The sequence below is a fragment of the Labrus mixtus genome, chromosome 4, assembly GCF_963584025.1.
Source record: "Labrus mixtus chromosome 4, fLabMix1.1, whole genome shotgun sequence".
In the NCBI taxonomy this organism is placed as follows: Eukaryota; Metazoa; Chordata; class Actinopteri; order Labriformes; family Labridae; genus Labrus; species Labrus mixtus.
In genome coordinates, this window is record NC_083615.1 from 10,539,274 (window position 1) to 10,563,442 (window position 24,169).

A 24,169-nucleotide genomic window follows, 5' to 3' on the forward strand; every position below is an offset into this window, starting at 1 on the left:
GATAAGTTGATGCAACAGAGTGCAATTGGATGCAAATACATGCTGAACCGCACAAACTTTGTGATGTGCTGCGGGGCCTTGCTCCTGTTGATGGTATAGGCTCTTTTGGAGAGATGAGCTTTACAGTACTTGACATAACCAATTTATTATTATTCCATTGTATTCATTGTCTTAAAGAGAGCAGGAGGAGGTTCACCCTTGGATATGCTCTATGCCAGGTGCTTTTGCAAAGAGCACTTGAAATTGAATTTCAATAGACTTGCATTGGCATTCAATCTGCTTGCGTGTCCTTGGGTTGAGCAATGCCCACCAGCCCAGCAAACTTCGAGCTCAGCACCAGCCTACAACTGTGGCATTCACATTTCCTTGGTATTCTTTCGCTCACAGTTTCATCAATACTCGCTGCCTACAGCTATTCAAAAGCTTCACGGATAAATGAAGCAGACAGACAATTGCTGCTCAGCTCTAAAGGAACATGTGTCCTTCACTAAATGAATGGAGCATTATTAAACCCACTGGCTTTGAGAGAAATAGAGATGTAGAGAGTGTGGAGAGAAAATGGCTCGTAGAGGGAACAGTAGACAGGAGGGCAGGTAAGGAGAAGAACTGGATAATAGTCAAAGACAAAATTACGAGAAGCTGTAGAGGTAGAGAGAAAAGGGGGGATGAGACAGTCAGGGAGAGGGCAAATGAGATAGTGAATTGAGGGCGGACAGAAGAAGGTTGGAGAGAAGACGGGCAGGCAAAGCTGTGGATTAAACAGAGAAAGATGTGGCATAAGAAAGACCCAGTGTGGAGTAAAAGTGCTGAAAAGTGTCGGTGAACAATCGAGATAGGAGGCGAAAGAGATTAAGATGGCCGAGGAGCAGAAGTGGAGAGAAAGCAGCAGGTATTCACTGTCACTGAAGAGACAGAAAGTAAGAAAACACACTCAGTCCGTATACGTAATCACAATGGTAACCTTGAGAATAGGTCTTAGGTGACAGCTTTCCCGCTTTGTGATTGGCCGTCCGTGGAGCAGCTTTGATTCATAGACTATTAACTGGGAGACACCATCCATCTTGCCTTCTTGACAGCAGTTACGTTCGCTAAAACAATATGTTAGAAGGTGAGATGATGAGGGGCATCGCACCAATGCATGCTGGAGAGTGACCACCTCCATTAACACACTCCATTTTCTTGATTAGCCTGTCACACACACACACACACACACACACACACACACACACACACACACACACACACACACACACACACACACACACACACACACACACACACACACACACACACACACACACACACACACACACACACACACACACGTGATGCACCAAGAAATAAAGGCTGGCCAAGATTCACTAGCGGCTTTAATCGTTGAAAGGGGTGCTCGGGGTCAATCTTTTCCAAAATCGCTACGGCTGACTAGAAAAAGGCAGCTTTATTTCCTCCACCTTTGTGCATTCCAGCATTACTACTGAATCAATCATAGTCATAACTGAATAGGGAGGGTAACTCTGCATGATTAGGAAAAAAAAAATGTCCTTGATTTGCATAAAGAGGGACAGCTTTTATTTCTGGCTGTCAGACATAACATACAACAAGCTCCAGTAGCTATAATATTAAGAGCTGTATAAAATCAGAACTCTGCCGTTTGGAACCAGAAGCGATAAAACCCAAACTCAAAATTACAATATTTTAATTTGCATCAACTTAAATGCAGGGAAGCAATGTGTTATAGCAACACAACAATAGAAAAAAGTGAGGGGAAAAACACCAAAAGGTGACATTACAGAAGAATAAAATCTCTAAAATGAAATAGAAAGTGGCCTCACAATAACTGGTGGGACACTATAGGTACTTCAATAATATATGAAAGTGCTAGACCAAAAAATTGTAAACAAGCATAAGGCTTTAAAATCAATTGTAATACAATTAGTCGTAGTTGGTAGAAGAGGTCTGATGTTATCTTTCATTTCATTTATGCTTAAAATCTTGTTTGCATCCCATTGCATCCCCCAGCTCTATCTTGTACAATAACTTTAACACACACTCTGTTGTCTACCTTTCAATTTTTGACCTACAAGTCAAATTTCTGTTTGTGATTTAAATAGCACTCCTATTTTATTCGTTATTATAAATATTTAAATTATCAATTCATCAAAATTTAAATCACATATCTAATGGTTAATTGCAGTGAAAAGGGTATAGTATTTGAAAAGCTGGGGTTATTTGGCAATACAGAAACATGTAGTGTATTTTCAGCCTTTTTGTATTATACATTATGATGATGAAAAAAAGGTGGCCTAGAACGCTTCCTTGAGTAACACCTAATTTAATGACAAACATTTTTAAAAACAAAAGGTCGCCAAAAGTAACAAACAAATCTTTCCTTCACACATCAAATCAAAACAACAAAGCTCTGACCAGAGAGACCTGCCCTTTTTCACAAGTTCATGAATTTAGTGCTCAGGTTACACGAATTACTTTCCTGTGACCATGGCAACAACAGAAACCACAGAGAGGGAAATTTTGAAGGGATTTTTGTTTTAATTTTAGTCTCCTCACCAGAAAAACAGACGGATAATGTAATGAACTGGCATTAAAAGTGGGTTATAGCATATTCAATGTCTTATTTTACATTATGTGACAATAAATTACATCTATGACATTTTGATGAGCTTGCAATATCTTGTATATATTAGTCATGGCATACTGCAGTGGATTTTCTATAATTTAGGATACAATAAGGTCTGTAAAGGTGGCAGAAGTTAGGATAAGAGATAAGAAACTGTTATTGATCCCACAACAGAGACATTTTCAGTGTTGAAAGTAGCAAATAAAATACAAAAATAAATTAGTTATTGTTGTTGAAGATAGTTGTACTAATTCGAGGGAAAATTATATTTCCAGCAAAGAAGCATCTTATAACTGTTTTCAGGATTTGTCCTTAAAATCAATACAGTTGATTATAATGTACTCAACTATTATGTATTCAAATAAACAGCAATACAGTCAATCATTTGTGTCCACACTCTTCTGACATTTTAAATACTATACTCAAAAGAACAGGGAATAGGGAAGCTTATCCTTCTGTACTGGCATGGCATGTAGTTTCTAATAGAGAGCATCCTCGATATCTGCGTTTCATACTGCAGAACACCAAGGTCTGGGAGTATGAAGATAACACTTGCATTGCCTCTGGATGCACCACAAAGACATCTGAATCAGTGCCATTCCACCAGCGGCCTTTCTCTCGTATCTCGCTTCCTTTCTGTCTTTTCATCATCCATCCAGTCCCTGACCCTCCATTTACTCAGGCCGATGGTTTTCAATACATGGCAGAAGGACTAGGCCTGCCAAAACATTGTCTGATATTCTTCAGTAGCCAGTTCCCTAATGACCAGATATATAGCAGTAAGAGGAAAGAGCAGAGAGACAAAGAGCTGTCCCTGTGGCCAAACAATGTCCAACTCAGCGAATAATCTCCACTGCTGGCTATGGTTCCTCATTGGGGAGAATTGTGTCAGAGGATGCTTGTTTTGGTTTAATAAAGTGTTACTGGATCATATATTTAGATATATATGAGGTTGAGGGAATGTGTAGAAGTTAATGCTTTTGTTCTCAGCAATTTCTTTCTTTTTGAATGTTTATCCTGTTATTAAGACTTTAAATGAAAATTTGTTGTTTAAAATGAAATACTCTTGGTGGCAAATGGGGGTTGTTTAGCTTAGCTTAGCATGGAGACAGGAAGCATGGGGAAACAGCAAGCCCGATTAAGGAATTTTTTGGGCAGGGTGAGCAACCTACAAGGACACAGAAAGTGAGCTTCAAGAGGTGCTCTAGACAGGCTTGTCATTAATATTCACAATGCTTAGCTAACTGGCTGCTGGCAGCTGTTGTATATTGACAAGCCTGGTATCAGACTCTGACTAAGGCAGCACTCACACTAGGCCCAGGCCCCGTACCGTGCTTGAGCACGATTGCCCCCCCCTTCACATTCCCCCGCTGGCCTGCACTCACACTGCTCCAGGACTAACGGGGCATGAGCATGGTTACCTCTTGTACATAACGTCATATTACAATGCATGCATGGCTTTACGTAATCCTGAAGCGTGCTTAGTTTAAGAAACAGGCGGACTCAAAAAAAAAATAAAAATAAAAAGAAACAGGCGGACTCAAAAAAAAAAAAAAAATAAATAAAAAGAAACAGGCGGACTCAAAAAAAATAAAAAATAAAAAGAACCATGCGCCCTCACATCAGAGAAAACGAAGCGAACATGACAGCTAACTTTACTGATTCTGTGGCTGAGTTTGTTTTGAGTAATTTTTGTCAGATACAGTCACATCACTCTGGGATTTATCGATAATGAAGGCAGGAATCGCTTATACTTCATGTCCATGTTGCGCCCTAAGAAAGCAAATTAAAACATTAAAATATCGCTGTAAAAATCCACCGTGATGATCAAAAAAGCAATATTAATTACATTACTAATTATGTCTTTCAGATTTTGTCGAAATATCAAATATATTTCTAGATGGTATTGTTTTTATAAATAAATGCATTACATTGCTTATAATATTAAGGCGTAGACTTTCCAATCATTCATTTGCTGAGGACCTTTAGTGCTTCAGTACACTTGTCATGCCTCAACTCAAACTGCAGGCTGGGAAAAGATAGTTGTACAAGCGATTTTACCCTCAATCCTCTCCATTTCCTTTCATTCAGAACACATTACTGGCTGTAAATGACTAAAGAGTGGGTTGTTTCTTGTATCCTTAAGCTCTTTATTATTGAAGACAAAACAAATCTATTTGAAATGTAACAGAGCAGCTTATCATTTGTTTCCTGAGACATTACCTTAAACATTAAGATTTTTTGAGAAAATCTCAACTTACAAAATTGGACAATCACTCCCACATAAACTGGCACAAAAAGGCCTGAGACACAAAAAAACAGCCAGAACGTCATTGTCAATTTTGGCAGAAACAGGAGCCAATTAAGATGACTGAGTGGAAAGAGTCCCATTAGGAGTCAGCAAGAGTGAAAATCTGCACTGTGAGAGCGCAGGCATTGTCTAAATACCAGGCACTCACACTGTGATCAATCACTGTAAACACTTAGAAGTCTGCTGTCTGACGTAGAACAATGAGCATCAAATAAGAAAAAGGTGGAGGAGGAGTTTTCTTGTGTGAGTGTGTTTGTGTGTTCGCACGTCTGTTGCAGGAATTTCAAGTAGGTGATTTGTTTTTTTTTTGTCTTTTCAAAGTGTGTGTGTGTGTGTACTGACAGTTTTTGACATGACGTTCCATCGCAATTTAACACACACATGGATCCCTCTGAAAAAATCTACCAGGCTTTGAATGACTGCATCAAGTATACGTGGGTGTCTGTAAAGTCACATTGAACATGCACTTAACACACTTTGATTTGGCGCGACTTAAATGAAGCCCTCCACTTCTCATAGACAAAGCAGCCTTGTTTACATGCCGCAGCGTGAAAAGGGGTTTTGCTCTCCATCACGGCTCTCATTAATCTGGGAAAGATTTTTCCACCAGGCGTAAATCGATGGAGCATCATCATCAATCACTTGTCATGCTGTCACTGAGTGCAGCCCGCGGGCCAGAGGTCTAAACTATGAGTAACATGGAGAGTTACCGGCTATCAGAGCTCTTAGACAGGCAGATCATTATTTTTCACAGATATCTTTGATCATACTTGTACTAGAACTATCATTAAAAGAAAACTCAGATTTGGTTTTCGGTCATCTATTCATTGATCTCCCTGATCATTACTTGCTGGAGTGCAAGAAGATAGCAAAGGAGGGGGATTGTCCATGTGCTTCACTTGATAAAATGTAAATATAGAATTTAATTAGAGGGGTTTCTGAAATAAAAAAGTCAATGCAGATTGACCCCTCCTTAGGTAATACATACTATAAATAGTTTATCATACAACTGGATTATTACCTATAATGTGTAATCCAGTGAGAAGCATAATGTATAAAGGAACCACTGTTTTTTTTTTAAAGCAACTGGATACTAGAGGTTTTATTAGAAGCATATTAAAATACTAAAAGCAGCTATAACCATGAGTCTGATAACTAATGTTATCTTGAAGCTTTCCTTGAATTTACTGGGCTCAATAATACCGACATTCAGCTCATGGCTATTATCTCTCTCACCACAGCAGGCGCCTGTTTTTTTCAGCAAAGTTCTCAAAAAAAACAACTGCACACTAAGGTCTCAGCACCAAAACAACGGATAGACACAGTCAGAGACCAGCTAGCAGAGATAGTGGAGTATTTAGCAGTGGGAGGAATTGGTGGAGACAGAAAATGAAGCTAAAGGAGCTCGAATTTAGACTGATAATGTTCCACCCTAGAAGGATGTGTAAATAAGGGTTAGGTAATTGGTTGCTGACAAGTTAGTCATATCGACTAATCCCCGAGTGGTGATACATGTTTACTTTTAAAGCAGTCAATGAGTGTGATCCCATCTTGAAAAATGAAGAGTTCTCCCATGTGGCATTTGAAGGATATGGCTTCAGCAGAGCTCAGGTACTGTTATTTACACTGGAGGTGTCTGTCTGGTTGCTGCGGGGATTGTCTGTTTGCGGTGACATTTCAGCTGGGTCACAAAGGTGAGATGTGTATAAACACACAGACCCAGTCATACTGTGTATTTGTTTGCCTGAGTGTGTATGTGTGTGTGTGGCAGGTGAGGAGCCCAGAGGCTCGAGGCTCATCCAGGCAGTGATTGGGTTTTTTGGAGTGGGCCCTGCTCTTCAGTCAGTGCCAATTAGCCTGCTGCCACTTTGTGACATTCAAAAGACAGCAGTGGCAATCGGATCGGTCTGTGTTTACACGATATGCTTACACAAAAACACAAACACATACACACACACACACACTAACATTCAGTCTGGGCTTAAAAGTGATGAAGCCTTCGACTGTGTGAAGGCCGGCTAAACTTGTTTTCATAAGTAATTGATAAGACCATGTGATTTGAATAAAATTCTTATCCAGACATACCCCGAGGAAATAGAACATTGTTCTTGATCCCTTTGGACTAAAACCACAAATGGGGTCTCATTTAATAGCAGTTTCTTAATGTGTTGAAATTCTTCCAGAAATCATGCGTACTACTGTTGAAATAAGGCAGGGCGTCGTCACAGCCTGGCTTTAGAAAGCCCCTTACTGCTTTCGGGATGCATGTTAATGATTGAAGCAGCAAATCCACATGAAGAAACACAAGTCACGTCATGTTTACGGTTGGATTCAATTGGCTGGGTTTAGACACCTCCTTTCAACTCATACTCTCATTGACTATTCTATGCTGGGAACAATGAATGGAAGGCCGTAATTGGGCGAACGCGGTGTCTATTGAAAAGTGAAAGTGCGGCGGCCGTTTTGATGTAATTCAATCATGAAATATCATTCATAAACTTGAAATATTACAGAAATACAGTGGAAAATGAGGATAGCGATGGCAATCGCATTATCGCAATCTGCCTATCTTAGCTCAATTTCTGCTGCATTTTCAAAAGGTACACACAAATGGTATAGAAAGGCAACAAATATTACATTTAAAAAGCTGCACAGTCAATATTCCACATTTTATTTGCTTGAAAAGGACTGAACATTTTGTTTGATAATTAACCTAGGCTGTCAATTTCCTCTTGTATGTCTTCTCTGTTTTTTTTAAAGATTTATTTTTGGGCTTTTTGTGCCTTTAATTGAGAGATAGGACAGTGGATAGAGTCGGAAATCAGGGCGAGAGAGTGGGGAATGATATGTGGGAAAGGAGCCACAGGCTGGATTCGAACCTGGGCCACCCGCTTGGAAGACCACAGCCTCCGCACTAACCACGCGCCACCAGCGGCCCCTCTTGTATGTCTTCTTATCTATCATTGAACAATGAGTGCAGCCCTACTGTAGTTTGTATTAATCCCCCACACATTGTCCTGATGCTGTAAATGCTGACTAGAGAACAAAATGTGTATTAATCCACCGCTGGAAATAGTCCCCAAATAATGCATAACATTAGCTGAAAACTTATAAACCCATCTTTTCAGGACATTAGTGGCTGAACAAACTTTTTCCAAGTTCATGTCGTTTCCTAACTTCTGATAAAATTATTAAACACTTTGATTTTCTCTATATATGGTTCAAACAAATCATAATTCAAGTTCTGTCCAAGGTCCCTGATAAATCAAATGAGTCAGTAACATAAGACTTTCTAGGACACATCAAAATAAAACCCTGTCACACACTTAATCTCTCTTTTATTTCCTCTCCAGACCATCATTTTGTATTTCACATATTCACATGAAAAAACACCCGTGCTGCCCTTCGTTTTCAAGCTATTTTGACAGAGAATTTCTAAAGTAGGGCATTTCAAAAGCAGACAACAATGGGGGACATCTCTCTGCCTGAAGTCCACTAAAATGCTGGGACAAATAATGGTATTATCTCAACACGTTGAGCTTTCACTTATTGTTCAATTTAGAGACAATCACATAGTCTGTCACGTCTCCACTGCTCGCCCCTCTGTCTAATTCTGTCCTAAACACACGCACGCATGTCGCAAAACAGGACCTTCAGTCTGACTGCAGCACGGGGAGAAAATGGAGAGAAAAAACCGAGCTCTTCTTCTTGAGGGAACTCAAACACACACATGCATCCGCACACAAAAATACACACAGAATTACACAAAAGGCAGGGCTAGTATCCCCCTGAGTCTTCCCTACTGCTGCTTCTATGAAAAATTTACACAGAAGTGATCTCATCGGCTATTTTGAGCCCATCTCTGACCTAGGAGTGTTTTAAAGAGCTAGTATCTGTCTCTGCGTTTTGTGATGTTTGTCTTCACGTCTGAAGAGAACCCCCCCCCCCCCCAAAAAACAAAAAAAAAACGTTTTAGTGTGTGTAGGTGTGTGTGCAAAATAAATGTTTGTGTGGGTCTCTGTGTCTTTCTGTTTTGTGATCCCCCCTCCCCCCCTTGTGTGCAATACGCAAAATTGCCTCTAAGTTGGACTTCCCATCTCATCTCAAAGGCACCGCTGTATTGAAACTCATCTAGAATTGAAAGGAGGCAATTTCCCTCAACTAATGTATCGTCTTGCAGCGACCAAAATAGTGGAGCTATTTTATGAACACAAACATTCTCTCGTGCATCCTTGGGATCCTCAATGTTTTGGAAAGATAGTTCTTCTATTTTCTACACAGGATACACACACCCGCGCGCACACACACACACACACACACACAGTCCTATAGTAAGTGAGCTACACAGAGACACAAAAAATCAATTGTTTTTCAGAGAACTCCATCAGCAAATTGAGTCAATTTCATGTTTCTCTGTGCAGTCTCTGATGCAAACACACTCACTAAAAACACTGACATCCAATTTCTGTGCAAGAGTCTGGGCTTCTCTGAAGTGTTGATGCTGCAGACACAAGTCGGTCTACTACTAGTTTCAAACGGCTAATGGGATGGGTATTCCATCCTTAGCTCTGCAAGAGGGAAGTGCTGAAAATGTTTAGGGCTGCTGGGAGATATAAAGTATGTGGTAGAGATGATGATGCTGCAGTTACATGAAGAAAAAGCATCATTTATCAAATAATCAGAATGTAAAAACTTGTCCGTCTTCAACACTGTTTGAGAGTCATTCGTTTTCATCACGTTCTATCGTCTTCTTTAATACTTGAATGGAGGTTCAAAACCACTTTTTAGAGATTAATCAGTTTAAAACGTTTTACCATCCCGAAAGAAGGGTCAGTATACTTAAGTACAGTAGTGGAAAATATGATGAAAGATGCACTTGTTCATGTTTTGTTACTTGGGGGATAATGTAATAAAATGTACACACAACAGTGACACATGACTATATTACTGCTAAAAGTGGTTATGGAGCACAGATTAAACTGTTTCTTTACATATTTTTGATATCATTTATTTATCCCTGAGGGAAATTCGGAGAATGGGAAAAACATATCTAGCAGACATTAAGAAAAATAAGCATTCATTTGTTGTATTTCTCAAAACCCAATCATTTAAGGTTGAATCACAACTCTCCTTTGATATCATCTAACTTCAGAGAGAACTATAAGCCTCTTTAGACGCTGAATTCTAAGCATTACACCAGCTTGTTGCTTCTTTGTAAATCTGCTGTTTGATGCCAACACTTGGTCTATGTTTGGAAAAACAGTAATGTTGCAGGCCGTGAAACTTTAATATTGGGCTGAAAGAAGATTAAAATACTCTGTAGAGCTGAGAAGAACTGACAACTTTGAGTAATTTAACATTATAGATAATTTCATACAAATTGGTTTATAATCGCTTCATAAATAAATCAAATCTGAATTCATAGTTCTTAAAGTACTTCATCTTAAAAACAAACAAACGCCCATGCAGGATGGCCCCTAATGAAGCTTGAGATAATCTTCAGTACTTCTATACCATTGGGTAGTTTTATAAAGCATTACATAGTTTTTATTGTACAAACATATTGACTCAAGTTTTAGCACAGCTAACAAATACATGTATGTAAGCATACAGTATGTGGTATAGTGTGAAAGAACGATGATTAAGAAGTACAGTAGGAGTTCCCCCTGAGCTGCACTACAGCATTCACCTCAGCAGATGTTAATTAGTTTCCACCACTGACTGTATGTTTTTATAGAGACTGTGTTATTGTGAAAGAGGCCAGCCTCGGCCATATGATGAAAAACCTACACGGTAAGGCATCAGCAAGACATATAGCATCTTCAATTATTCAGATTCCCTTCGACTCTCTAATTACCTAAACAACCGCTCCTATCTGTAAATGAATGTGAGATCTGCAGGAGCTGTGAATTGCTGCTCTTTCATTTAGCACCCTGGTAACAATAAGAAAAAAAAGACTCTGCGGCTCCATTGACATCTTCAGCCTCATCTTGATGAATGTGACAGAAAATATAATGCAGGGAGTGTGTGGACTGTAGATAGAAAGAGAAAAAAATAATAGGCCAAGGCACATACTCACAAACAGATGCTCTAAAACCGTACACACACTAAAAGCAGGAAGATCAAGAAGGCTGTATATTAACAGGACAGCTGTCAAGGTCATAAACTGAAGAATCTGACTAACTTTGAAGCCATGTTTGCTCATTAATAGCAGAGAAGCACTGGCGCTAGCAGTTATGACATGATGTTTACTTCATATTTCACTTCAGGATAGCGTCGGAGATGATAAAGTCATCATTTTTTAACGATGCATCTGGTGAGATTCGGAATTCAGCTGAAGCGCCATCAATTTAGCGTGTGAACGTTTGAACTCCGAGCAGGTTCCCCCCCCCCCCACTCTCGACATCAAACGACCTGCTCAATGAGGTATAGAACATTTTTTTTCAATCATGTGATGCAGGGCATTCAGAAGGCAATCAAGAGAAACATTGTGTGTTTTTTAAAGGAGCAGTGCTGACATAATCAATGGCTTTGTGTTAAAAAGTCCAACATGGCTGCAGGACATCCGAGACAAAGTGTTGCAATCGGTAAAGAATGACCTTGGTGATGATTGATGGTGTGACGTTAATCGTTCCCAAACATAAGGCAAACATAAAGACAATCAGCATTTTTCTTATACCACAAACTAATTGACTGACTCAGAAGACAAACATTAGTCTCTCTAAATGCATTCTCTGAAGCAGTCATTGCGTGTTTCGGACACAAATAATGAGGGGATTACAGCGTCCTATCACAAAGGGATAATGCGATAAAAGCATGAATTCGACTAAGTGTTTTCATGGGTATTTAGCAACTGTCAACATTGCTTTGCAATTCACTGAATAAGCATTCCCCCCTCATTTGTGTCCTTGTTAAAAAAAGCCAAAATGTAGACGCATGGCACTAAAAGAGACGTGCTTTTATAAAGCACGGAGATGTTTCAGTTGTCGGGTCAACTAAGGCAATCAGTTTATTGAGGTTAAAGTCCAGGAACAAAAGAAATATAACTGAAACTGTGCAACACTGATCTAATGGCTTGTATTTAGTCTGCTGAATTATGTATCTTAGGCCTGAGGCAAGTCTGGAAGTTGCTTTTGTATTGTTCCAGGAGGAGAAGCAACTTCTGAAGGATGGAAAACAAGTCATGACGTCTGCTATGCTGTTTGTGAGACGGCCCATGTGGGACTGAAAGTAACAAAATAAGTGGCATATATGCAAGATGATGCTTTAGTTTTGCTTTTCGTGGTTACATAGGTGTTTCCAAAGGGGGGGGGGGACTCCTAATTAATACAAAGACATGGGGAAACAAATGAATCTGCTTATGCATGGAGTATATGGACTCCCAATGACCCCTTCAATCCACTTTGCACCTTGTTATTTCAATGTCAGACATGTTTTTCTAGTCATCAGTATCCTTTTATGACGCAGGCGTGTGTCTGCAGAAGATATGCGAGTTATCTTTAAGCTCCAAACTGAATCAGACAGGCTGAGATCAGGCAGTAAGAGCACTTTGACAACTGTAAATCTACAGCGCACAAATAACACTGACTTAAAAAAAACACCATGTCATCCCCGGATAGAAAATAGCTTCTTCCCCTTGCCACCCCCTTTGGATGCAACCCAGGCACATTCTCAAAAAAAAAAGAAAAAGAAAACACCACATAATCTCTCTTGGAGGTCAAATAAACTTTGGTTTAAAGTCAGAGTTTGTTATTCAGAGCCATGCTGTACCTTCACAGTAGGCATTATCGTCTCGCAGCGGGCGGAAGCCATCCTTACAAACACAGCAGTCTCCTGCCTCCAGGTTCACACAGTCGGAGTGCTCCACGCAGCTGTGGCCCTCTGAGCAGAAGTCATGACCTGCGGGAGGCAGAGAGAGGAAAAGGTTGAGACCCCGAGGAGAGAGGAGTGGAGTGATGGAGGCTTACAGGGCCAGTGGAAAGGTCATGTCACGGAATCACAACTTTGTCTCTGGGTGTCCATACTGTGGCTTCTCTTTGAGGCATATAAGGTCAGAACGGCATTAATAGGTGTAATTTCTCTCTGTGGGGTAAAGATGTTCTGATCCAATAGAACAAATCATGCTAATGCGTTTTAGCTTATTTTCTACAACTCTATGCTGTCTTTGGATTGCTTTGCTACTTTATGAGCAGCCATTGATTTCAGTTCTTACTAGCACATCAGAAATTCGTACAACATGAGAACAAAATAACTTATCTAACTAATCATAGCCCACCATAAAAAAAAGTGTGTTAAATAAAACAGCAGAAAATGAAGTGTTGGGATGATATTGTCTCCGTACCTCTGCAGACTTTGCAGCACCTGTCACTCAAGGTGATCTGCTCCGACTCAGCGCAGTTGAGCTCGGGACAAGGTTCACTGGGGACGACTCGATGCATGGTCCTGTCCTGTGATGGGCAGAGACACAATCACCAATCATGACCTTCTTCTAAAGTCCACTTTGCCCCCCCCACACACACACACACACACAACAACTCCCCGCCTCCCCCCTGCACTTGCAAAGAGCCTGCCTGTAATTATACAGGTAATTATTCATCTATTGTGTTTCCTCTTTCACTCTCTCTTCTTCCTCCCTGTGTGCTCATTATAAAGCAATTACTCATTGGTCAATAGAAGTTGTTTTTTTTAAGTGCTTCTGAAAGAGTAAGAAAAAAAAAACTCTGTCTTCTTCTTTCCCTCTGTGATTTACATCGTGATTCATGATGCATCTTTATTCAACAAACGGTGAATCAATCTTCGGAATTATCCCTGCATGTGTGTTTAGTCAGAGTGTAAAACCTGATTAGAGGATTCCCTTTTTTCCCAGCATGCCTTTGGCAGGTCTCTGTAATGATCTCATCTCTGTCCTTCTTACTGAGGGTAATTTACAATCATTTACACAAGACACATTTGGACAAAGACAACAGGCTTGAAAGACTCTGCTTGATTGTGCAAATAGTTATTTAAAGAGAACCTTTTTACCAGGAGAAGTGGGAAGAACAAATACTTGGTTTTCTGTACTGAAGCAGAGTTCTCATGTATCTGCACTATTAAGATATTTATTCACAACATATTTTGGATTTTGATTAATTGGGGCGGCAGTAGCTCAGTCTGAAGGGACTTGTGTTGGGAACTGGAGGGTTGCCGGTTCAAGTCCTGGTGCGGACCAAAATATGGAAGTTGCTCTTGTAGCCAGGGCACTTCTCGAATACTGCCGAGGTGCCCCCCAAATGAACCCCCAACAGCTCTGGTGCACTCCCTGTGGAGCAGTGTGTAGCAGCCCCACTCTGACATCTCTCCACTAGTGCATGTCCACAGTTCCTGTTTGTGCATGTGCATCTTTTTACGGCCTATGTGTGTGAGAAGCATGTCTCTCAATAAAAGAGTGTAAACCTGAATTTCCCTCAGGGATTAATAAAAATATTTAAAAATGTAAAAAATGTAAAATTCTACAGCCCAGATTTTAACACAAGTATCTATACTTCCTACTCATAACTTGATTAACCAGGAATATTCCCACTGAGATTTTTAAAAGCTCATAATTTAGCTTTGAATGAAGATGACAGAAAGAACATGAACGCAAGAGAAACATCCAACATTCCCGACAATGTCTGCAGATTAAGAGCAGTTACACATTCACCAACTCACTGATTTGCACATTGGAGCACAGTTACTAATCCTTATTTTCAGTAACATTTTCTGTGTGTGTGTGTGTGTGTGTGTGTGTGTGTGTGTGTGTGTGTGTGTGTGTGTGTGTGTGTGTGTGTGTGTGTGTGTGTGTGTGTGTGTGTGTGTGTGTTAGAATAACAGCCAGAGGAAAATGTCTGTCAAGGGGCCACTCTTTATTTTTATGCAGTGTGTTTATTTCAAATCTTGCACTTTTCAATTTTAAACTTTAGAGAAAACATTAAATCAGTATGTCTACTTTGACTGGAGGATGTATGATACTTGTTTACTTTTTATCACCACTCTAAACCAACAGTACAGGATATAGATAACATGACCTATGCTCGTACATGGGCTGAGTTTGCTCAGGGAAAATAAATAACTTCCCCTTCAAGTTTCTCCAAAACTTTCCAAACAAACTCCTCTGTCTTCTTGTTCTTCCACCCACCACCCAAAACTTGCACCGGCGCCCCTCCTACAGCCAGCAGGCAGACAGAAGATCAGAGGTGTGACAAGCAGCTGTCAGGGGAAGCCTGCAGGAGTCTGCAGCAGTGGGCTGACTGACAGCACTCCCCGTCCCCATTTCTTTGATCTGCCTGGGACTGCCAGTCAGTTCACTGGGACTACAGATGGGCCAGGTGTGGCCAGGCAAGCCAAGACAGCTGTCTGAAGCTGCACATTCTAATGGAGCTCTGCAGAATGCATGAAGGGGAGGCCTGATGCGATAGAGACAGGTGATTAAAAACTTCAAATCACTCTCCTGTGATTGATTGGGCCTGCCTTGTGTAATGTTATCAACAAAAATTAGTCCCGAAAGTGAGGAACCCACCCATCTGGTGCAGCAGGCAGACAAAAGCAAATCCTCGGAATAATTGGGAAATGAATCTGATTTGGGACCGGTGTGGTGTCTGATGGTTTGGACTGAACGATGGCTGCGGCGTCCTGTGATTGACAGGTGCAACGCTCTTGCTTCCAAATGTAAACTTAATTAGAACGATTTGCCAATTTCTCTCAATCACAAAGAAAACGATGACAAGCCAGATGAATGAAACTCAAACGGAGTGGACAGTCCTTCATGCTGGCTCACTGACGCCTGATTTATCCTCCGCTCTGAATGAGTATCTAGAGAGCTACAGCACACACACATATTTAGTTAAAATGTTTGTTTACATGAGATGTTTCGGTGCCTCTTCCAGCAGAGGAGTGAGGATGAAATAATTTAAGTATAAGTAAACATCCAAGTATGTGTAAGAGCTTTTTAGCTTTCTCTAGCAGAGGGGCGATGACTTACCTTGCATTCAAACAGCAGGCACCTGCTGGAGGAGTCGCGTACCGCCTTCTGATCTCCATCTACCAGCTCCCTTCCACCGAACATGCAGACAGCTGGCCGACGACATAAAAACAACATCAGCATACACACAAATAAACATAAAAAACCCACAGCACACGAGAAGCAAATATACACATGGGAAGCGTTGTTCCCATGAAAACAATTCATTTTGATATTCAATTTGAAACACCCCCCACTCTTCTGTCTGTTTTCAACTTGTTAGCGATCCCATGCAGACTGGATCTGTGTTGTTTCTTTGTTGATTATAGGAACAAAAAAATCTATATTACAGTATATAAAACATGTTCTTAATCCTTTAAAAAAAGTAGATCCTCTACATGTAAATACACACATTTAAACCCCATTGCCACGTGATATTAAAAATATGAATGCACTGGATTTGTGGCAGAACAACAGTGGTGTTATGTAACAAGTCTGTTTCACACGTGTGATTAAATCTGTCCTTGTTATTCAGAGCTTCACAAAGTCCTCAGGTAAATTAAGTCAAAACAAATCAAGCATATCGAACCCAGTTAAGCAGAGCCCCCAAAGAAGTGGTAGACTAATTACCATGTAGAGCGAGAAATTCACTCCTTAATACATCACTTCAGGGGAATCTCTTTAGTTTTAATAATGAGGCAAAAATAATCGCACGTCCAGAGAGGGTGTTTGTTTTTATGAGCGGTAGTCGTCACACAGTTTCAGACTGATACAGGGAGAAAGGGATGATTGACACTGCCGGTCACAGCAGGTGTTTCATGAAAGCGAAGAACTTCTTAAAACAGCCGTTTGACAATTTACTTGACAGACCATCATAAAAAAAAACAGACTCAGAACTCCTCCCTGCATGGCCCCTGTGCTGCCTGATAAGGCTTTAATTCGGAGAGTGAATCATGTCTTTGTAGCAGGGAAACGTGCCGCTCTCGTCTCTCCAAAGCCAGAGCATGCGTAATTAGCTGTGTGTTTGTCTACCACGTTGAGATAAGTTAGCACAGGGGTGTTTGAGTGGAAGGGGATTACCTGCTATGTGTTTATATTTGTGCATCGCAGCAACAGATTGGGAGTCATGCTTTAAGCCCTGTTGTTGCAGCCCCCCCCGGCCCCACAGGACCGAGGAAACGATGCAGGCAGATTAGAATCCGAGGCTAATGGTTTGTAGCTGATCAAGAGTTAACTCAGCAGTAGTGTGTGGGAGTGTGTGGTGAGAAAGTTCCCAAGTGAAGTCAGGTTGCACAAGAGCGCTACAAAGACACCCTCCACAGTACATGCCTCGAGTCGTTCTCTATCTTTTATGTGGTCAACTTTTCATAAATCACAGGTGAGAACAAAAGCAGTCTCCGCTAATTAATTCCTCTGCTTCATGCTAGCTTTTGCTCCATTCCACTGACTGGCAGCTCTGTCTGTAATTTGAAAGCAAACACACCACATCTCCTTAAGTTTCATTTTTGTTAATATCAGAAGAATGCCAGGGTGGGGGAAAAAAAGAGCTAATATCCTCTGAAATCCGTTTTTATTGAGAGGGGAATTGAAAGAATATGAGATGCAGAGTGTGGCGGTGAGGAGGCTAATAAGAGTTCATTTCTGAACTGAGAGACACGTGGGGAAGAAAAAAAACCCCAGACCCTCTATGTAGATACGGGATGAAACAGAATTATTTATCCAACGAGAACATATCAGCGCTCAGAAGTTGAAAAATGGACATTTAAGAAGACAATTTTGTCCGTAAGAGTGTACATCATTTCAGGCATTTAACATTTCTTTCTTTTCCACTTTTATCACAGCCCCAAACCTGTCAGCCATAAATAGAAACTACTTTTTATCACCCCCAGAGCTCCCACATTTACTGGCTCATGTCAGTGTGACTGGTGGCCATCTGTGTTTTGAAGCCAGCTAGTGAATAATTGATCGTCCCATGTATATGCAAAAGGTTGGACGCATCTCAAGAGGCATGTTAGGAGGTAGCTTAGCAACACAGCGGAGCCCTGGTCAATTGTCAAGCAGCCCTTGTGGAGGCGTGATGTGCGCTCTAAATTTGGTTGTGGTGGTGTTGTTTCTGTTGTGCATGCGATTGTGTCCATGTTTGGATGAGTGTGGGTGGGTGACAGGGTTAAGGGTGTTCCACTCACGCTGGCACTCCTTGCAGCAGGCCCCCTTTACGTAGGCAGGCACCGTGCCCGCGGGGCACTGAGGAGGAGGGCAGGAGACGGCCTCACACTGCACCGTGCCGTTCTGGGGAAGAAACAGAAACAGTACACTGTGTTTATAGAGTGACTATTACAGGCCAGATGATAATGAATACCTCAGGCAGATAGATACAACATCAACATTTAAGAAAAAAACAAGTTAAGAAATCTGATCATGTAAATGCTTTTTTTTTTTTTTTTTTTATACAGACATCAATATTCATGATAAATAAGAATCCCTGGACCCTGAAATGATCTGACAGGAGTATCATTACGATCCGATACACCTACAACTCATCTTTAGGTGTAACAATAACAACATCCCTTGTAATAATAAATAAACAATACTAGTAAAGCTGATGAGGGTGTTGATGACGATGATTATTTTATTTTATTTTGAAAAGCACTTTTCACAACACTAATAGCTTCAAGGACACAGTTACTATAAATATAAGAGAAACAGGAAAGGCTTGCTGTCTGACAGAAGGGTGAGGCGATGAAGATGATACAAATGTAGCATAGACTTCAACTGATGGCGCTTTTTTTTCAGCAGCTACACCACATTTAGCTACAGACCCCGTTCACAGCTGCTCACAGTTTGGTTTCTTCAAACAGGGCTGTGCTGACATCCCTCTACTGCAGGTATTAAACCCAACATCGATAGTTCATGATACAGCTCCACTTCAAAAAAAATCCAGGGAATCCCTTTCATAATTGTGTCTATGCTGTCATGCCTCAAACCTATACACCTCAATCTCCACCACAAATCCTTGACTTGTTCCACAGGAAAAAAGCAAAAAAGGCCAATCCACCCTGAGTCTCCATGAAACAGCTGGTGAAATAGAAAATGGTGACATCATGTTTTGGTTCAACAACTTCTCTTCTCTGACTGAAAATTAAGTTTAAACCAATTTAATCAAGACATATAATGGTGCCATTATCAACATCTGTCTCAAAACGGACTGGAAATATTCCACATCTGTTTGGCGCAGCAGTTTCTTTTTAACATAATAAGATGTGATTAATTAATCCTGAAGAAAATTCTTGTTTGTCTTTTTTATTTAAGATAAGATATATGCTAGCCTACACTAGATTTCGGTAATAAATGGATATTATATTCAAAATGCTATCTCTTTTTCTGCAGCTTTTCTGTGTGTTTGTAATTAACATTGCTTCCATGGATGAAAGCTCTACGACAGCAACATCCATGAACCTGATCCACATAATTGATAACAACTTAATGCATGACCTTTGAATTTGAAAAGGTCCCGGGTAATTGCCACACATAAGGTAAAGAACATATCCCATCTAATTCCTTAATTGCAGCGCGAGAATGGCAACACGCAGTTCCTGGTGTATGGAGCAATTTCATTGGCTGAGTGGGCAGAACAAATCCCTGATGATAATTATCATCTGTCAAGAGCAATTAGGTTCAGTGCACTGAGATATGTGATTTCCTTTTTCTTTTTTTCTTCTGTTGGGGTAGTGGTGCGCGAAGGCTTCTTATTGGCTGGTTGCCGGGGTTCAGTAGCAGTGAATGAGTTTTATGTTCCAAAGTTGAGTAGAGTGACAAGGGGTGAAATCTGTTTGCTGATGTGCTACAAGCACCAGATCCTCAATCGCTTTTAATTTTCTTTTTTGGCAATTATTCACACTTCATGCAGCAGCAAATTAGACTCTGGAGAGAGTAGAGCATTACTAAGCACTGTTGTTCATGAGATCCGGACTTCTGTTCAGGTTTTTTTTCCAATACAGTAGCTTTTTTTTCTTCTGGTAACTGGGGCAACCCTCTTCTAATGCAGGGAAATAATGAGACGCTATTGACAACGGGGCCCCTGCACCGCACCCAAACACACAAGCAACCCCCACCTTCACACACTTGATGAACAGGGTAGCAAAAAAAGCTGAGACCTACAATGGCAGAGATGAATGTAGACACGTACACACACACACACACACACACACACACACACACACACACACACACACACACACACACACACAGCCTGAAATACAAAACAACACACTGTGTTATAGCGTGATGAAAAATGCATGTTCTCCCTTTCTTTACTAGACACACACACACACACACACACACATTCAGTAACACACATTAACACAGTGAAGTCTAGCCTCACATTCACACACATAAAAACAAACATATCCATTTGTTTCATGACAGACTAACATGTCTGTATGCATGAAACAATCACATACAGGATCACATATTCCATAGATTCAGTGTGCTAAAAACACACAAAATACTACACATTTAATTAAAACGAATGCCCGTCCTTGCTCTTTATTACTCTGGCATGCACAGCCATGTCTACACACACAAATTGTCGAGCACCCGTGTATGCAGCCCCACCGAGCATGTGCAGTTCTTGCAGCCATCTGTCCAGCCCTCGTCCTCTCTGTAGACGACCCCCTTGACGCTGCAGGTTCTCTCACAATAGCAGCCATCCAGCCCATTCATCTTCTCCTCGGCCCTGGACAGCTGTTCGCGCAGCCCCCCCCCCCCCAAAAAAAAAAAAAAAAGAGAGAGAGAAGATGAGAGTCAGCCTGGTTCTATGTCTATATCCACATGTAGAAATGAGAACGCAAAAGCAGATCAACAAAAACAACACAATGGTTAGACAATAGACACCAATTAGACACCCAGTTTCTGCATCTTCACAGAAGATACTACAACAAAGGCCATTGTCCGATGTTTATATGTCACTGACTGCCTGTTGCAAGGAGTACTAATAGCAGCCTCACATTACATATTTAGGGTTTTTAGTCATTTACTATGTACAGAAATGAATGACTGTTTAACTGACATGTTTTACTGATGAATGAATGTACTTTGATATTTTGTTACTGCATCAGAGCACCAGGAAGTCCAAGGCAAATTTCTCACTGGGACAGTTAATCTTCTCTTTTATTATTACTGACATGTGGACTCGTTATGCCAGTTCTCTAAAAACATGTATGACTGATCTTTTTTTTTAATTCAAAATGTAATAAATGAATTATATGTTGGATTAAGAATATTGAATTCACACTACTTTACCTTGCTGGATGTTTTAGCGAGGATGTCCTGCAGTTCCATGATTTTCTGCACAAGTCCATGGAAATCATTGCAGGTAGGGCATGCTGGGACATAAGCGATAATACAGAGTAGGTTAGTACATGTAAATCAGTCACCTGCATTTACGATTATATATGATCATTAAAAATGAAGACAGAATTCTAAAAGAAAAGAAGCACAAAAGAAATTGTAACGGAACCAATATTTATATTTTGTTTTTCGATTCACCAAGACAAATAAAGGAATTCTACCAAAATTGGTTTATAAAATCATCATACAACATTGCATCATTTAACCATTGCAGGTAAATGTTATTGTCTCACTTCCCTCTCTTATACTGGATGCATTTCTGATTTGTGAACTTCTCCTCAGCAAAGAGTAGGGCTATAACTGTATCGTCAATTTCCTGATATCAAGAGGAACAAAAGTGTCTCCACACCATCGTGGACCTGTGACATTATGACTACTTTGGGAAAAAAAGTGTAGTTTTGTTTCAGCCTCAGTGGAGCAGAGCGGAGGCAGGTAGGAACTACAGAGACCATCATCCTTTGCCGTCCGCTCGCTTCCTTAGCTAAGCGAAAAATGGCGGACACCCATGTAGGTAAGAAGGGAGAACAGGGAGACAATTTTGAAATTGTGGATGCTCCAGCGGCTGAGAGGTTGACGCTGTCGTATATGACATAAATTGTAATGGTGATAAACTCTGTGCGTGTTTCTGCGACAGCCAGTAGCTTTGAGAAGATCGGTGTTTTTCAGAGACTGTCTATCCCCTCCTAAAACAGAGGTCATCTGTCATGATGTATTTATACATTTCAGTGAAATAGTGTCATTTCTGTTGCTGCTATACAGATCTTGTTCTGGTCTGTTTACCAATCAGAGGCTGTATCTGCGATCAGCTGATTTGATCCATACCATGGACTTATTTTATTGTGATATTATTGTATCGTGAGATTTTGATGTTATTACAGCCCTAGCAATGAGACATCATGAACTTTAAACAGCAGTGAGCGGTGTCCTCTGGGCACTTTGAGATGCGTGGGGACTTTAAATCCCTGTGAAAATCATTTATAAACTGTGAGATGTTTGTGTTTTTTCCCGGATAGCATGAAAAACTGTTTGTCTGAAACAAACTGCACAACAGGATAGTTTGTGGTTGAGCATGATGAGCTGCAACAGACACCATGGTGGAACTGGCCATGAAAGAAAAGCCATCTTTAAAAGGAATACTCCTGACATCCAAGGAGAGGTGTATCAGTACTTGGAAGGTAGGTTATTGCAGTGCAAATGTTTCCAACATCCAGTTTTTGTTTTGCCCCTAAACGTTTGCTACATGACTGTCAAAGCAGCTGCATCAAGCTGCAGTTTGTCTGAGCTATGACAGGAGATACTGTGGGAATTTTCCCTCTTACTGATGAACCCAAAACATTTTAGCATCCAAAGTTTCATAGAGAGAAAGATTGTGTCTCATCTGCTAAGCTGTTTTAAGGCTCGTTTACTCCAGTGAGTTCAGACACTTTCTAGAATTTAAATTTTAAAAAAAAAAGCAAAACCAGTGAAATCAAGTGCTTTGCCAAATAAGCACCAGAGGTGATTTTCAATTAAACACTCAGTGATATGCTTCTTAAATGAATGAAGTAAGAGGCTGCACTCACTTCTGTTGAGATCGGGACACTGCGAGATGTAACCCTGTGGCATCACCAGGATCTCCACGTCCTGCATCACTCCCTGCACAAAAACATCCGCACACACCAAACTTTAAGATGAAGAAGAAAAACAGCTCACACACGGCAGACATGCAATGAAAAGGAGATGAAGCATGTTAATGTGTAGTAAGCGGCTTCACACCCACAGGGACGGTGTTGTCTAAGTGTGCTTATTGTCACATTTTCCACATGATCTAACAAAGAATCAGACATAAGCAGGACATGCACACACAAAAAAACCGACAACCCTGTTCATGAGCGGTGCGGCAACTGCTGCAATCATCAAACTGAACAAAGAGAAACAGCAGTGAGTCTGAGCGAGGGCTAATTGATTTTAAAATGTAGCTAGTGAGATATAGAGAAGGTGAATTAGGGATTGCATGTCTCGTGCGTTGTTGCTGGATCAAATTAATATCTTAACTGTGCACCAGCTGGTCCTTTACTGAACCAATGATGTTTACGTTTTAGTAAAGATGGATTTCTTTCCTTCTGATGAGCACAAACAGATTCAATATAATTCATAAAAATGACCAATTGATTGTTTCTTTAGTCCTGCAGCCAAGCCCCAAACACATATTGTACACACACAAACTTATACACATATATCCACACACTGATACTTGGTTGCCATGGTAACCTGGCCCTATCTTATTCCTTCAGTGCATTTATTTCCTTTACAGGAGTAGGAGGGGTGCAACTTAAAAGAAATTGCATTTCAAATTGTCTTTCCCGTCCAATTTGTTTTCACAGCAACGAGCTGAAATAAACGCAGACTGTGTGGAACAAATCTTTTGTAAGAAATCCTTAGAGCCAAGAATGGATGCACTAACAGTCACGGTACACATTTTCGATCATATTTCTGCAGTAAGCATCGAGTTTAAGTCATAGTGACCTGACAGTAAGAGGGCCATTATCTTTAGTTATTTGGCTTATTTGAAACAACAATGTCAGATTTGGTAGAATTTCAGTAACAAGCAGATTTTAAGACTTGTTAAAAAAAAATGCTTGATCACTTCATCATCATTATGACATAATACTGAGCTAAAGAGAGATCTAGATCAGCCAATTATCTAACTATATTAAAAAAAATACATTGAATTAAATATATGAAACAAAGTGTGGACCAACTTAAATTAAAAAACACAACACACCTCGATGATCTCATATGATCCGACAGATAACGGTCAAATGCTAATTGTAATAATGGGTGAAGTCACCTTGTT

General features: G+C 40.5%; 1 protein-coding gene across 1 annotated transcript in view; it reads right to left on the reverse strand.

The window, feature by feature from the left end:
- Positions 1 to 24,169, reverse strand: part of nell2a (neural EGFL like 2a) — an 88,460-nt gene that overhangs the window by 44,775 nt on the left and 19,516 nt on the right. The window contains exons 6-12 of the mRNA XM_061035816.1: positions 22,896 to 22,968; positions 21,226 to 21,308; positions 20,539 to 20,667; positions 18,111 to 18,213; positions 15,946 to 16,037; positions 13,291 to 13,396; positions 12,720 to 12,848 (exon numbers count right to left, since the gene is read on the reverse strand). Coding sequence (XP_060891799.1) covers positions 12,720 to 12,848; positions 13,291 to 13,396; positions 15,946 to 16,037; positions 18,111 to 18,213; positions 20,539 to 20,667; positions 21,226 to 21,308; positions 22,896 to 22,968 — 715 coding nt within the window. The remainder of the gene's footprint in view (positions 1 to 12,719; positions 12,849 to 13,290; positions 13,397 to 15,945; positions 16,038 to 18,110; positions 18,214 to 20,538; positions 20,668 to 21,225; positions 21,309 to 22,895; positions 22,969 to 24,169) is intronic.